At 41.7% G+C, this 15,193-nt stretch overlaps 1 protein-coding gene across 1 annotated transcript in view; it reads left to right on the forward strand.

Annotated features, from left to right (window-relative positions):
• The window catches only part of PPP2R2D (protein phosphatase 2 regulatory subunit Bdelta), a 934,071-nt gene that overhangs the window by 68,339 nt on the left and 850,539 nt on the right, over positions 1–15,193 (forward strand). The window contains exon 3 of the mRNA XM_044055650.1: positions 12,942–13,039. Within this exon, the coding sequence (XP_043911585.1) occupies positions 12,942–13,039 (98 nt within the window). The remainder of the gene's footprint in view (positions 1–12,941; positions 13,040–15,193) is intronic.

Raw genomic sequence — 15,193 nt, forward strand, 5'->3', positions numbered from 1 at the left:
AGGGCTCTTTCTGGGACGCACGTACCGAGTTCTTCCCTTTCGGGGCAGAGGAGGTCCATGAAACCGGGGTTCCAGAGATTCCTTCTCTGGCCCAACCCTACCAGCTCTCCTGAAGTGTTGCCCAACTGCTCACCTCTGGAAGCGGTCGGAGGTTGTTTTTCCGTGTACCCTGCTGCTTGGCAGAATATAACCACTGATTCTTGGGTACAACGGATAATATGCAGAGGCTTTCGCATCCCCTTCCATATTTGTCCAATCTCATCCAGAGTATTACCTGACGTTCCACCCAGTCAAAGGGAGGCAGCAGCACACGAAATCCAAAAGCTGCTACAAAACCGTCATCCAGACTGTCCCCCCCCAGACCAGATAGAATATGTTTTTTACTCCAGGCTCTTTTTGGTGCCAAAAAAGACAGGGGACTGGAGACCAATTCTGAATCTCGGCACACTGAACAAATTTGTAAAAACAGAGAAATTCTGGATGATCACGGTTCAGTCTACCCTTCCTGTTCTGGAAGATGATGATTGGATGTGCTCTGTAGATCTTCAAGATGCGTATTACCACATAAAAATGGACAAATGCTCAAGAAGATACCTCCACTTCCGCATAGGAGCCAGTCACTACCAATTTCGAGCTCTGCTCTTTGGTCGGTTTACAGCCCCCAGAGTGTTCACCATGGCAGTGGTTATCACTCACTTGCGACTTCAAGGATTCCAGGCATTTCCATATCTAGACGACTGGCTCCTCACTGCCCCCACCAAGTGTCTACTGGAAGAAGCCCTACACTACACTATCCTAACAGCTCAAAGCCTTGGAATCGCTATAAACTGGAAGAAATCCAACACTACCCCAACTCAGTCTTTGGAATTTATAGGGGTACTGTTGGACACAAGAAATTGCACAGCATCCCTTCTGGACCACAGGCTTCAGAGAATGACAACAGGTTAAACCGCTGCTCTGTCACCACAAATCTCCCGCTCTATCTATACTCCAACTCTTGGGGTCAATGGCAGCCTCGATCACCATTGTTCCTCTAGCCAAATTCCATAAGAGGTTCCTTCAGTGGCTACTTCTCACTCAGTGGTACCCTCTACAACATCCTTTGTCTTTTCAGATGTGTAACTCAGAGATGCAAGCAAGATTTACTCTGGTGGACGTCTCAAAATCCCCAACAATGGTCTCGCCCCTTCAACCCCCATCAACTGATAGCCACGTTGACTATGGACGCCTCCCTGATGGGGTGGGGGGACTGTCAGGGAAACTCTGTCCAAGGCACCTGGTCAGAGACAGAGGCCCTTTTGCACATCAGTGTCCTGGAACTGAGGGTGGTCCTACTAGCATTGCAAGTATTTCATTCCATCCTTCCACTGAGGACTATTGTGATCCAATCGGACAACATGTAAGTGGTCTGGTACATAAACAAGGGGGCACTAGATCTTACCCATTATGCCGAGACGCCTTGAGAATATGGCAATGGGCGATGGCTTCCAACCGCTTTCTAATTGCAACGCACATTCCTGGGAGTTCCAACGTGATAGCAGACAAATTGAGCAGGTGCAGTCTGCAACCTCACAAGTGGTCCCTCAGTCCTATGACTGCGGCAAAAATCTTCAACCGCTGGGGCCAGCCTTGTTGTGACCTATTTGCCTCCCCAACGAACTACAAGTGCAGCAACTACTTTGCCCTAATCCCCCCTCTGGGACAGTCACCAAGGGACGCTGTAGTCCACACTTGGCCCTCTGGTCTACTTTATGCTTATCCTCCTCTCCCAGTTTCTGAGGAAAGCATGACAGTTGAAGAGCAAAGTGATCCTCTTTGCTCTATATTGATCTCTACATGTCTAGTTCCCCTTCCTTTGGCCTCACCTGCTAGATCAACCGTGGATACTCAACCCATCCCAAACGTTTATCTGCCATCCGCAGGATTTGATTCACTGCAATCTAACAACCCTGAAACTGACAGCTTGGTTTCTCCACTTCCAACGATTGCCAGGCATGAAATCCTCTCATCCCCTTTGCGCAATGTTCTTACTGCATCTCATAAATTGTCCCCCAGACTAATCTGTCTTAACAAATGGAAAAGGTTCTTTCTATGGGTAGCGAATAAACAATTAGACCCCTTGTCAGCCCCAGTTTCGGTGGTACTGGATTACTTATCACATCTTTTCCACTCTGGGGTGTCTGCCTCTACTATTTGTTTGCGTTTAGCTGCAGTCTTATATTTCCACATTGGTTTTCAAGATTCTTCACTTATGTCACACATATTCTGTAAAACTTTCTTGAAAGGGGTTATACACCTAAAACCTCCCTTTAGAGAACCGGTACAACCTTGGGATTTGGCATTGGTTTTCCAAGCCCTAACAGCTCCCCCCTTTGAACCTGCGTCTTCATGTGATGTAAATATCTCTCTTGGAAAACTGTGTTTCTGATTGCAATCACATCGGCCAAACACTTCTCAGAACTTCAAGCCTTATGCATCAAACCTCCCTATCTTATCTTCCATAAGGATAGAGTATCACTGAGAACCAATTCTTCCTTTTTACCAAAAGTGGTGTCAGAGCGGTCTATCAACCAATTGATTGACCTTCCAGTGTTCTTTCCTAAAAATTCTAACAAGGGAAAGTATTGCCTGCACTCCTTGGATGTTCACAGGCAAATACAATTGTATCTGGACAGAACAAAATCTACGCGTAAATCAGACCAACTGCCTTTTCTGGACTTAGACAAAGTCATCCTGTATCAAAAGTTACATTGGCTTCATGGTTGTTTTTGTTGTAGATAAAGGTAACACAATTTCTCAATCTCATCTTGCCTCATGGAGTGAAATCTCATTCTACAAGATCTATGGCAACTTAAGCAGCTTTCCATGCTAAGGCTTCCCTCAATGATATTTGCTGAGCTGCAACTTGGACCAAACCTCACACCTTTATTCTTCATTTCAAGTTGGACTTGGCCTGCAGAGGTAGAGCTTCCTTTGGCTCTGTGGTGCTCAGGAATGTCCTTCCATGAGGGCCACCCAGGGATACAGGTAGCTGTGGACTCTGTCCCATCAGTAAGGAATGAACGAAGATTAACCTCATCAGAAAAAGATGTTACGTCTTACCATAAAGTTCCATCTGTGTTGTTAATCTTTGTTCGCTCATTCATTACCTCCCACACTCCATCACCCATCCAGAGGTTCCTGGTTGATCTCATGTACTCCTTTATTATAGGTCTGTTTATGACCAGAGGTAGCCTCTACTTTTATCTGTCAACTTGCAAACTCGATCTGATGTAACAGGGAGCAGAGCTTTCTGGGTAGGACCTTGGCTCGAGAGTTTTTGGCTGACGTGAGCTTGATATTGGCCAGCTTGGTTCAGAAGACTGAGCCAATACTAATGAATGAACGAAGATCAACACAGAGATGGAATGTTATGGTAAGACATAACTTCTTTTTTCCTGTAGTCTTCTATTGTTGGTTTGCATGTATTCCAACAAGGAACTGCTTATCTTAAAACTGTATATTTGGCCAGTCTTTTTCTCCTGGGTGACCTGAAGAATTTTCTCCTATGCTTTTACCACCTCTGTTCCACATTGCTTTATTTCCTCTTCAGAGTTTTCACAGATGTTCTCAGTTTTACTTCACCTTTTTTCTGTTCTTTGACTTTCTGAATGCCTTAGAATCTTTACCTAACAATTTGTAGTATATATATTCAACATTTAGATCACTTTTGCAGTAGTTTTAAGTTTTATATGGGTTATATATCCTTGTCTAGGATATGACCACTAGCCCAGCATTCAAAGTTTAGGATACCTTCCACACTTCCAAAGTGCCACTGGCTCAAGCAGAGTCCCACAAGAGGCAGTTTGGGTGTCTGGCATTGAAGCGCTTCACCACTGCGCATTTTGTGGAGCTGATGGTCCGCTAGCTTTCATTTCACGGCAGGGCAAATTTGCATTACTGGCTAAAACCTTCCCTTAGATTAATTTTGTGAAGAAACTTTTTTTTGCTGAGGGGATGTCACTTGATTTTTTTTTCCTGTGAGAAAACTGTTAAATATATTTTTATTCACTTATTATGCATTTTAATGTAGAATGTGTGTGTGTGTGGAGGGCAGGATGTTGTGCTTTTGGGGACTGCCTTACAAACTTGCATACCTCAGAACAGTTTATTTCCTGTTGGAAGCTTTACTGATTTACTCAGGCTATGCTACCTGCTGTGGGGCTTCCTTCCTTGCTTGAACAGGGAGGAAATATTGTCCTTTACTTTTTTTTTTGCTTCTCCCGTCCACAAGAAGAAAGTTGTTAAGGAGTCTTTGGGTGTCCACCTGGCCCCATCACTGCCTCAGCTGGTGGGTGACTCCGCTGTGGCAAACTGGTTCCTCAGACCACTTATTTTTTGCTCCTGGTTCCTCTGGTGCAGCTCCTTGGGAAGCTACTAAGGACTGAGAGATTAGTACATCCTTTCAGCTGTAGGGTTGAGTTCACTGGGCAAGGGAAAACCACCCTGAAGGGGCAAAGGGGGAAGGAGCAGGTGAAGTTTTACTACTTAACTTCGAGTAAAGTCGAAGTGATGAAGATTGATGTAGTAAGTTGTGGTGCAGTAGGGTAAGTGTGTATGTGGGAGGTGTTGAGAGATAATTGAGGGGTGTGGGTCTATACCCACAAATCTAGTGGAGTCAGGGTTGGGTGGGAATGGGGGCAGGGTAGAGGAGCAGAGTGAGCATGAGCGGAGTGGGTTGTGCAGAGAGGCAGCAATCAGGACGTACTGCAAGCCCAGGTCAGTGCTAGAGTGCTCTGTTAAGTTAGTATCACCTTCTATGTTTGCATACAGGACGACAGAAAAACAGCGTTAAGATCCTCGATGGATCTAAGAGACTGAACGCCTGTTTTTGGTTGGAGAAAAGTAATTATAGCTACTTGGGGGTATTGGCTAAAGGTGTTCCAGGAGTGTGCACATCCTACGGAAAGTACAGCTAGTGTACCGAGCAGGACCCACACTGTAGACTCTCTAAAATGTGGCGTTTGCCACATCTGGTTCTGGAATCTGGGTCACGAGGGTGAGGTAGATTTTAATGACAGTCAGAAGTTGCCTTACAGGGGACCCACTGAAAACTGCATTTGGTCTGAGTAAAACTTGCTTGGTGTACACACTGCATACATTTTATTTTATTTTTTTATTTTACATTTGTTGACCGGGCTAGTCTGGCTGGATATATGTCCATTTTCAGCAGAGGCCCGAGGAGAAAAGCTCCACTAATATATACTAGTAACTGGCATAAAACAACAAATTATAAGCAGCTACAGAACTATTTACAAGTAGCATAGCAACAGTATGGAATCAATTTAACAGAAAAAAATACCACAAGGATCCCTAACCCTACAATCTGAGTGATGCAGGAATTTGGATGCAGAAATAAAAAATAAACAAACACTAGAGTCTATACAATATTTACAGTATTAACAAATATGATGAGCATTTTGTGCATGAGCAAATAGTTATAAGACCCAGAATTACACAGTAAGAAGTAACAAACAAGGTTTAGATAGTAGATGAGATGACAGGTTGGAGTAATATATCAAGTATAGGTTGGAGTAATATATCAAGTATAGAGAGAAAGAGACAGATGTAGGAATAGTAATGTCCAAGTAGATGCCAGGTGAGCTACAGATGAGAAGTAATATTGAGAGAGACAAGTAGAAGAGATGGGTGTATAACAGTAGGGAATTGAGAGAAGTTTACTGGAAGAAAGTATAATATATAAGTTAGATGCTGGGGTCAGTCGGGATTTGAGCAAGGGCAAAACCAGTGAGTTTTGAAATGGTCCTTTAAGTTGGTTAAGTTGTAGGCATTCTCAGAGATGGGTCAAGAAACACCTGCTCAGTCTTGGGTTTCACCTGAACTTTGATTAAATCATCTCACATCCCTTCCGGTCACATTTGCTTTTATGCGGCTATTTTTTATATTTGTTCCTAGAAAGAGCCTTTCTTCCACTGCACAAAGTAGAACAGTACAAGGAAAACTTTTGTGGACTACTTCAGCCAGTCTCAAGCTTTTATGTTTCTCCTGGAGAATTTAGTGGTATCTGAAATCATTCTGGACTCTAAATAATCACATCTTATCTTTTCAGATTCCAGTTTTGGAGTTTAGAAAGGACTCAAGTTTGGTTCATGGAACGGTTATCTTGCATTTCAGGTCTTACCTTTTCCCTCCCATTCTGTCAGGAGAGATGATTCATACTTTGCTTGTAGAGCTGTTTCAAAAGGATTAAAGTGGAGGTCTGTGGAACTCCAAGGACAGATGGAGGCCTGTAAACTTTAAAAAGGTATTGGTAGTTGTCAGTTCCTTAAATTATTTCTGGTTCTCACGATACCAAAGTGGTAGCAGATCTTATCCCCTTTGTAGACTTGCTATAATTACCTGGTAGGTTGCAACGCTGCTCACTCTGACTCTTTTTAGGGTTTATACATTTCATCAGATCAAAGTTTTGTAGCAGCCAAGCCAAGTAGGACCATCACCCAGAGGTCTCCTGTACTTGATGTAACTGTGGAAAATGCTTCAAATAGCTCAGTTTGCTTACCTTCTAAACAGACAGTTAAAGGCAATTATGTTCCAGGATTACTGGAATAGAGGTCTAGAAGATGGAAGCCTTCTCATTCCCATGGCTCCACCTTTCCTGTGATGTGATGTCCAGTATCCTTCAAAAGGTTCAGAAGGTCTCCCCAAAGATTGTGGTGGTAACTCGACCTTTTAGCAGAGCCAACAGTGGTCCTATTTTTCTCCTTTTTTTTTTCTGAAACTGGCTAAGGGAAGTTATTACAAGCTTTTCCAATGAGTGGACTAACTGTCAGAAGACCATGGTTGTTTGATAGATTCCAATATGAAATGCCTGGATATTTTTGATACCATTTTCTAGGCATCTATTTTTCCCAGAGGACAGCCAGCAGGTGTTAGACTGTGATAAAACTTGCTATGAGAAGATGAAAATATATACATGGAAAAGATGTTCATGTTGATGCCAGTGTAAGGACCAGGACTGTTTCAAGGCCTGATTGCCTCTGGTTCTTTGTTTGTGAGAATTGTTGTACCCTGGCCTCTCTTATTCTACTGCTAAGATTAATTTTCTGTTCATTTTTGTCTGCTTCTGCATCACCCCTTCATACCTATCCTCAAGTCAAGCAGTTTTTTTAATAGAGGTTTTACATATCTACCCACCTAGAAGATGGATGGCTGCTCCTTGGATCTGAATTTTGTTTTGAAATGTTGATACCTCGTTCAGACAAGCTTATTACGCTGATTTGATGTTGTCAGAAGAATGAGTACTACCATTTCCCACGTCCTCTGCAAGAAGAGCATCTGAATTAGTCTCCTTTGGTGAGTCAACCCTACCTTGTACTTAATTTTCCATAAGGACAGGGTTTCTTTGAGAACTAATATTCTTTTATGCCTAAGGTAGTTTCAAGGTTCACTTTGAGCCAGAATATTATTCTCCCTGTATTCTTTCCAGAACCTAAAAACAGGGGGGGGGGGGATTTTACATACTCTGGAAGCCCACTGGTAGCTCAGATAGTACTTTGGCTGAATTCTTTCCTGAAGGAAAGCCAATCAGCTGTTCCTCTCCTGTGAGGGTAAAAAGGATAGCCAGTGTCAAAACAAAATTTCCAAATGGCTGTCTCATGATTCTTTCTGTTGTGCTCAGTGTAACAAGCCACTTCCAGGCATGGTTATGGTGTACTGTACAAGGCCTTTGGCTTCATCTGTGGCTTTTTGGAAAGGGGTAGACTCTATATAAGTATTCTGGAGGCAGCAACTTGGTCATTTGTACATTCACAAAACATTCTAAACTGAATTCCTTTTCCAGATCCAGAACAGGCTTTGCAAGGGCCATTCTCCAGGGGATCCTAGGTACTTGAATTCCTCCAACCCATATTTGCATAAGTTATAGTATAGCTTAGGCTACTGCAACAGTGATCTACATATTGAATATAGTATAGTTGTATATGGAAATTTATAACTGTATTTTTTTTTTTTTTATAAATCACTGTTTCAGTAACCGTCCCTAACACTTTTGGTCTGTGGGCGTCTGTGCGGACATCTGTCTCTAAGCCATCTGTCTCGTCTCCCTTCCCCAGCTGTTTTATTATTGATGTCCTTGTATTCTTAGAGGGTGTTCCGGCTGCATGGCTCTGTGGTACATATGAGAATATTGGCATTGCTGTAGACCATGAGGAGTCCCTTTAATAACAGAGCCACCATGTTTCAGATGATATCCTTTTCACCTCTCTTTGAGATTCTTTACCAAACCTCATATATGGATCTTCCCTTTCTGCAGGCTTTCTGCTATGGTTGATTTGGGGTTTGCTCATGGAAGGAGAGTAGACTCTTTCAGTGGCTGTGTGCCTTCATCCTTGGAGTTGAAAAGGGAGAACTGCTGGTTCATTTGGCTGTGGAGCTTGGCTTCTTCTAAGGCTCCTGGTTCAAGTCTACACCCACTCTGTTAACATACCTAATCACTGGGTGGGTATAAGGCCATATCCATTTGCAGGTGTTGGTTGCTCATTTGGTACCTGGCTGCAGTTTTCTTAGCTCTTTCTGCAGCCCACATCCTTTAGAGTGAGAATGTGCTGGTGATTCTGAATTGCTTCCCTAGTTCCTTGTTCATAGGTAGGTACTAGGCTGTCCGGCCCTAGGGCCTATACAAGCTTAGCCATAATGGTTCCCTGGCTATTGCTTCCCACAAATACTTACTTTCCCTGGACCCCTTGTTGGAGTAACTGCTCCAGAGCCAATGTCTGAGTCTGTGAAGGTGGGGCATTATTCTGGAGCTTTGTGTTGCCCTCTTCGGGGCTTTCATATTACTCCCTGCTTTTTGCAGTAGGCAGAGAACATGGAGTGTTGAGGTGGTCTTATTACTCCTAATGGTCTTTAATGTTTTATGTGCATTCTCTGTCATTCTACGATTTCAGCATCTCATTTGTAGCTGTATAGTGAGTAAATTTGGGGTTTCTAATGCTTTGAATGGTACAAGAATCCCCCAACTGACTTCGGCAAGGGTGTCTTCTATCATTTGGATAAAAATAACTCCACCTCAGGGCCTAATCCAGCATTTCTTTCTCCTGATTTGCCCCTAACATGTCCCTGTTTGTGACTACAGGGGTTTGGAGTTTGTGCTGTATCTTCACTTCCAAATTTCTTTTTCGAGCTGCAGACTGAGTGAGAGGGGCTTCACGTCTTGGAGATATTAACCACCTGTTCAGATATTCACTGATGTTGCTGCACTGATTTAGTTAGAGCAGCAACCTGTCTCTCAAGCGTCAGGAGAGGTAAGAGCTTATTATTAGATTGACAACTGTTTCTGTACTACTGAATGTATGACTGTTGGCCTTTGCACTTGGCTCCACTCTGAGTGACTGCCTCCAGTGTTTGATTTTTTTTTTACGACTTCTGCACCAAGACTGCTTGGCCTGCTGTTTTTAAGTAGTAGTGTCTCAGATGCAGTGCTGTGTTTCCTTTCTTGGAGAGATTTGTTCTTCAGCATTTCACAGCTCTCTCTAGTGCAGTCCATTGGCGTTTTTGATCTTAGTGGCTTACTGCTTGAGATTCTGCATAACCATGGAACCCATGTATGTGATACTGGACAATGAGAAAGAAGATATAAAATGTATTGGGTGATCTGCAAGAGTTCTTTTCTTTGTCATGATATCCTTCTGGTGGTTGAGGTGTGTGGCAGCCTCTCCAGCCAGTTGCCTATTGGAGTTCCCTATAAACTATAAGCCAGGTAGGTACATGCTGTAGAATATTGGTAAGAGTAGGTGTGCCAAGTTTTCATTGTTTTTTGCAGGTAGGACTGGGTTGCTTTATGCTGTCAGTGTATTACATTTCAGAATGCACTGTCTTGTGTTTGAAGTTCTTTAAAAAAAAAAAAAAAAAAAAGGCAAGCCAAATTGATTGCTGCAAATGATCATAGCCATAAGACCCATCCTGTGGGTCTGTTCATAAAGTAACTGATTATATGTACCTGTTTATTTACACTTGGTAAAAACAGGCTGAAAGGCCATTATTGGAGGTCAGCTCCAGGAAATGTACATTTGGGGGGGGGGGGGCATCAGGACTGGTGATTGTCTGTGGCAAGTGTCATTTCCTTCTCCTTAGTTGTGCAATACCTTTTTGTTGCGTCCACACCCCTTCTCTATGACCCAATGTATAGGCACACTTGCATTTTACAGGGATATAAAATATTAAGTACACAAGTGGTAGTAGAATACTGTATTCCCATTGTAGTCTTCCCAGCAAGTTTGCTTTGATGTGAAGAGTGAATTTTTCATTTTAACATTGCATGTTGCAAATGTAAGTGCAGGTTAGGTGCAGGTGTACTTCTGTCTTGGTGTAAGACAGCATGGTTATATTTTCTAGGGGACTGGTGAGAAGGTGCAGTTATGGCATTTTGCATAACTATCTGGAGGAGGAGAGGAATACTGTTTATTTTAGAGGCACCTGCAAGTTTAACAGCGTGTTTTCAAATATAATAGATTTTTGAGTGCTGTGATTTCAGGTTTCTGTCTTGTCTTTATGATTAAAGTAGTTCATCTAAGGGGTAGTAATCCAAGCAACCTTAAAAGTTTTATATGTTGTCAAACATTACAGGTAACCAGATAGAATCTTCTGGAATCCCACTGATCATTGGTGTGGTGCGGGAGGATTAAATCACTAAGACATTTTGATGGGATCTGTTTTTTTTTCTTTACTAGCTAACAAAAGACTGTTCATAAACCTGGCTGGCATGTGTGCAAGACTGATTGATTGTGGTGGCTGTCTGGGGTGCGATATTGACATGGATGTAATTTATCAGTGAAATAACACTCGTTACTGATCTACTGAAAGGCTGTATGTAATATGCATAGTGTACTGAACATGCCTTATAGACTGAGTACTTTGAATGTGGACTGCCCAGAGCAAGGGCAGTAAGGGTTCACAGCAGACTGCATGCCTTGCAAAAATTTCAACAAATGCCATTTTTATGTTTTGTGGCAGAAATGACCGTGTTCAGCTCAGGCATGTGAAGCATTTGAATTTAGTAGCAAGTTGTAGTGTTGGAGTTTTATGTACAAATTAATTGCACTCGAGGTATGTTTTTAAAGTGTATTACACAACTTATATTTGTACTGTGCACCCTGCATAACTAGCAGTCATTTTGCACTATGCTTAGCGGTGTCTCAGGACTATAGTTTGTGGAATGCTAGTATGCCTAAATGAGCAATAGAGTTCGTGAAGGTGTGTATCCCTTTGGTTTCATGTGTAGAGGCATTCTGTTATGCCCAATTATAGATTGGTAAGATGAGAGTGAAATAAAATGCCTGCCTAACATTTAATTTTGTAGGAAAGTGTGTGGTATGGCTGTTAAATGTTAGATTGTGGCATGTTAAATTGCATGTGTCCATGTGTTTTCAGTACTTTGATACCAGTGTTTACTGCAGATGAGGCTTGCATACAGTGCTTGCAGTGGTCTGGAACTGTATTTGAAGTTGCTAAATCAAATAATGCTGTAGACTAGATTTTCTTTTTTCTGTGGTTCATTTTTTATGATTTCATTTTATATTTGTATTTGTGACTGAACTGATGCTGCATTGCAGAATGCATAATATTAGTATGTATTTTTTCAGTTGTAAACAGCACATTGCCTGTTACTCTGTGTGCCTTTTTTTGCATGGCTTATCTCTGTTTCTGCTGTTACTGTTGGGCAGCTGTTTTTCTTTTCACTTTTTACATTACCTTTTTGTCACCACCAACCCCCTAGCCTCCTGCACCTGCTTTACAGTATGTCCAATTTTGTCTTCTCCCATTTGTTCCTTAACTGTGCAAGAGAGCCAGTTGAGGCACAGATGTCATCCAGGTAACCATCATGGGATTTTGTGATTAGTGGTTTCTGCGCATTTGTGTCTATTTTGAGTGTCTGGTGTACAGTGGACAATTCTGTGCTTTATGTAATCCCTATCAGAAGGTTGTCTGCCCCCCCCCCCCCCAACACGCACACACACACACACACACACACACACACACACACACTTTTTCAAGCAGGCATCTCTGTGCCACCTCCATTCTCCACCAGGGATTCAGCAATGTATGCCCTATGCAAATACTTAGTGCTGAATCCCTGGAATGGAGCACCAAGTGTATTCAATATGCATGTCTATGTCGTCTTTGTCTCAGAGGTGATGGTTACTTCATCACTTCTGTCCTTCCCATCGTTAGCTTCTCCACCGCTCAGGGTGCTTATTGAATTTAGATAATTTTCCAGGTTTTATCCTTTCACACTAAGGAGCTGCCACATCAGCTCATGTAACTAAGCTATTTATGAAATGGATAGGGCAGTCCGGTTAGAATGTATTTGTTCACCAGCCCTCCACATTGCTGAGAAAGTACCTTTATGAATATTTTTCCACTTTCCGTAAGGCTGGTTAGTTGCATTCATGTTGGCTTTCTTTTGGTTGTGAATAGTAGTGTGCTGGATGAAGTAAGGACTTGGATGCAAGATGTATTCGTGCATGGGCTGCATGACCCAGGTGTATAACAAAGGTACACCATTCTTGCATTTTGTGTTTAGTACCTTGGAATGCTTTAGATCCATAAAATACCTCATGGAGTGTCTTATTCAGTTCTTTACAGTGTAGTACGTCTTAGGTTGGTTTTAGTTCTGAAACTCCTGACAGATGTGCTTGTTGTTGTAGGACACGGACAACAACAAAAATGTGTTGTTTTTTTGTATCCTTTCTGATTCTTCAGTGTCATATAACCATCTGCCTTGTGTATTGCATCCTCCTTGGACTTGTGATCTGCATTTAAGTCATGAGCTCCTATATTGAAAGTTAATATGAAATTTGTACTTAAATGCTGATTTTTTTTTTTTTGTCATTTATTGCAGGAAAGATACCTTTTTCATTTTACTTTTTTGTCATTTATTCCAGCTGATATTATCTCAACAGTGGAATTTAACTGTTCTGGAGATCTACTAGCAACTGGTGACAAAGGAGGAAGAGTAGTTATATTTCAAAGGGAAGAAGAGGTAAGTCTTACTGCATTTGTAGTATAGTATCTGTCCTGGGTTTCGTTGTCACATTTTGTGTTACAGAAGTGGGTTTGGGTGGTTTGTGTGTATGCTCACACTTGCACACATGTATAATGAGAAGTATTTTTTTTTTAATTCTCGCAAAAATTGATTGTCTGTCTTAGAGTAATGATCTCAAATTCTGTAGAAAAGGCTGCAACTTGGTTGCAGAAACACAGGAGGGTTGTTCATCATGTGGCAGAGTAGGAGCTGTCCGAAGGTTCATAACATCTGAAGTTGGATGGCCTATTTGGGACCTTGTGTGGATGTGGCCCAAGTGAAGATCAAGTGAAGAGTTTTGTGGATCTGAAGGGAAAGCTTAGTGGAGACCTGCAGCCTAGATCTTTGTTCTGCAGTCTTTTGCTGGAAGGGTAGTGTGTATGATGGAGCCTGTTACTTTTTAAGGACTGTAAACCTGATATAGAAGGTACATTGTAAATATTAAAAATAGTGTAAATGTTTTTCTGCAAAGCCAAGTGGGAAGCTAACTATATATATATATATATATATATATATATATATATATGTGTGTGTGTGTGTGTGTGTGTGTGTGTATATATATATATATATATATATATATATATATATATATATATGTGTGTGTATATGTATATATATATATATATATATATATGTGTGTGTATATATATATATATATATATATATATATATATATATATATATATATATATATATATGTGTGTGTGTGTGTATATATCAGCACGGTCATCCTGATCATCCATCATGATCATCTATCATCTGCATCTTGCTCTGTCACACCAACCGCCTGCATGTCCTCTCTCACCACGTCCATAAACCTTATCTTAGGCCTTCCTCTTACCTGGCAGCTCCATCCTTAGCATCTTTTTCCCAATATACCCATCATCCCTCCTCAGCACATATCCAAACCAACGCAATCTCGTCTCTCTTGCTTTGTCTCCAAACTGTCCAACATGAGCTGACCCTCTAATATACTGATTACTAATCCTATCCATCCTAGTCGCACCAAGTGCAAATCTTAACATCTTTAACTCTGCCACATCCAGCTCTGACTCCTGCCTTTTTGTCAATGCCACTGTCTCCACCCCATATAACATAACTGGTCTCACTACTGTCGTGTAGACCTTCCCTTTCACTCGTACTGGTACCCTTCTGTCACAAATCACTCCTGACACTCTTCTCCACCCATTCCACCCTGCCTGTACTCTCTTCTTCACCTCTCTCTTCCACATTCACCATTACTCTGAACTGTTGATCCCAAGTACTTAGTTTACTATCACATATTCGATAGTCTTTTAGATGAATGGAATATGTGCGAATCCCTTTTAGCAGAACTGGTAGGCTGATCACCACAATGTCGAAGCTGACAAGAGCGAACGGTCGCTGTTGTCAGTTCCAACATTGCGATGCAGATTGCATTATAGTGGGGGTGGGGAAATGTACCCTTACCCTCACTGTAGTGCTATCTTGGAGTTTGTATATATAAGTAAAGGGGGATGTGGGTGGTGGAGGGGCTTGCCCCCTGCAAACAGTGTTAGATTTGGGCAGATGTGGCATTTCAGCAAAATCGACATTGCTGAAATGTTCCGTTTGCTAATTTTGGTTGGTCGGTGTTCCGATTTCCGACTATTTGTGTCTGCAATTGTCACTTTCGTCGTAGGGACTAAACTGCAGTTCTCATTATTCCTTTGCTGCAACATGCATAAATTGATTTTTTTCCTTGTGTAGTTTCTAAGCCAGAGATGTTTTGCTTCTGCTATGTGGTATTTACTTGCTAATCAAATAAGGTTTTGTTTCTCCTGCTGTGCTTTTGTTTCCTTCCATAACCATGGAAAATTATTTAAAAAGCCTTGATAGACTTCTTGTAGGAGACTAATTGCTTCCTGACATGTTGTGAAATAATCTGACAGGCTTCCTCATCTTTATAGATTTTAATTCATGACTGATTTAATAATGGCAGTAGTTTGTTTTTTGAGGTCACTAGCTGTAAAAGGTGGATACTGCAGTTATTTACCACTTTTTCTGAATACCTGTTTTCCAGCTTTTTGTTTTATTCTCTCTCTCTCCCGGCTTTTCCCAGTTAGGGGTCGCCCCAGCGAATTACCTTGCCCA

Source organism: Protopterus annectens, chromosome 14.part0, assembly GCF_019279795.1.
Source record: "Protopterus annectens isolate FY-2018-M chromosome 14.part0, PAN1.0, whole genome shotgun sequence".
Classification (NCBI taxonomy): domain Eukaryota; kingdom Metazoa; phylum Chordata; order Ceratodontiformes; family Protopteridae; genus Protopterus; species Protopterus annectens.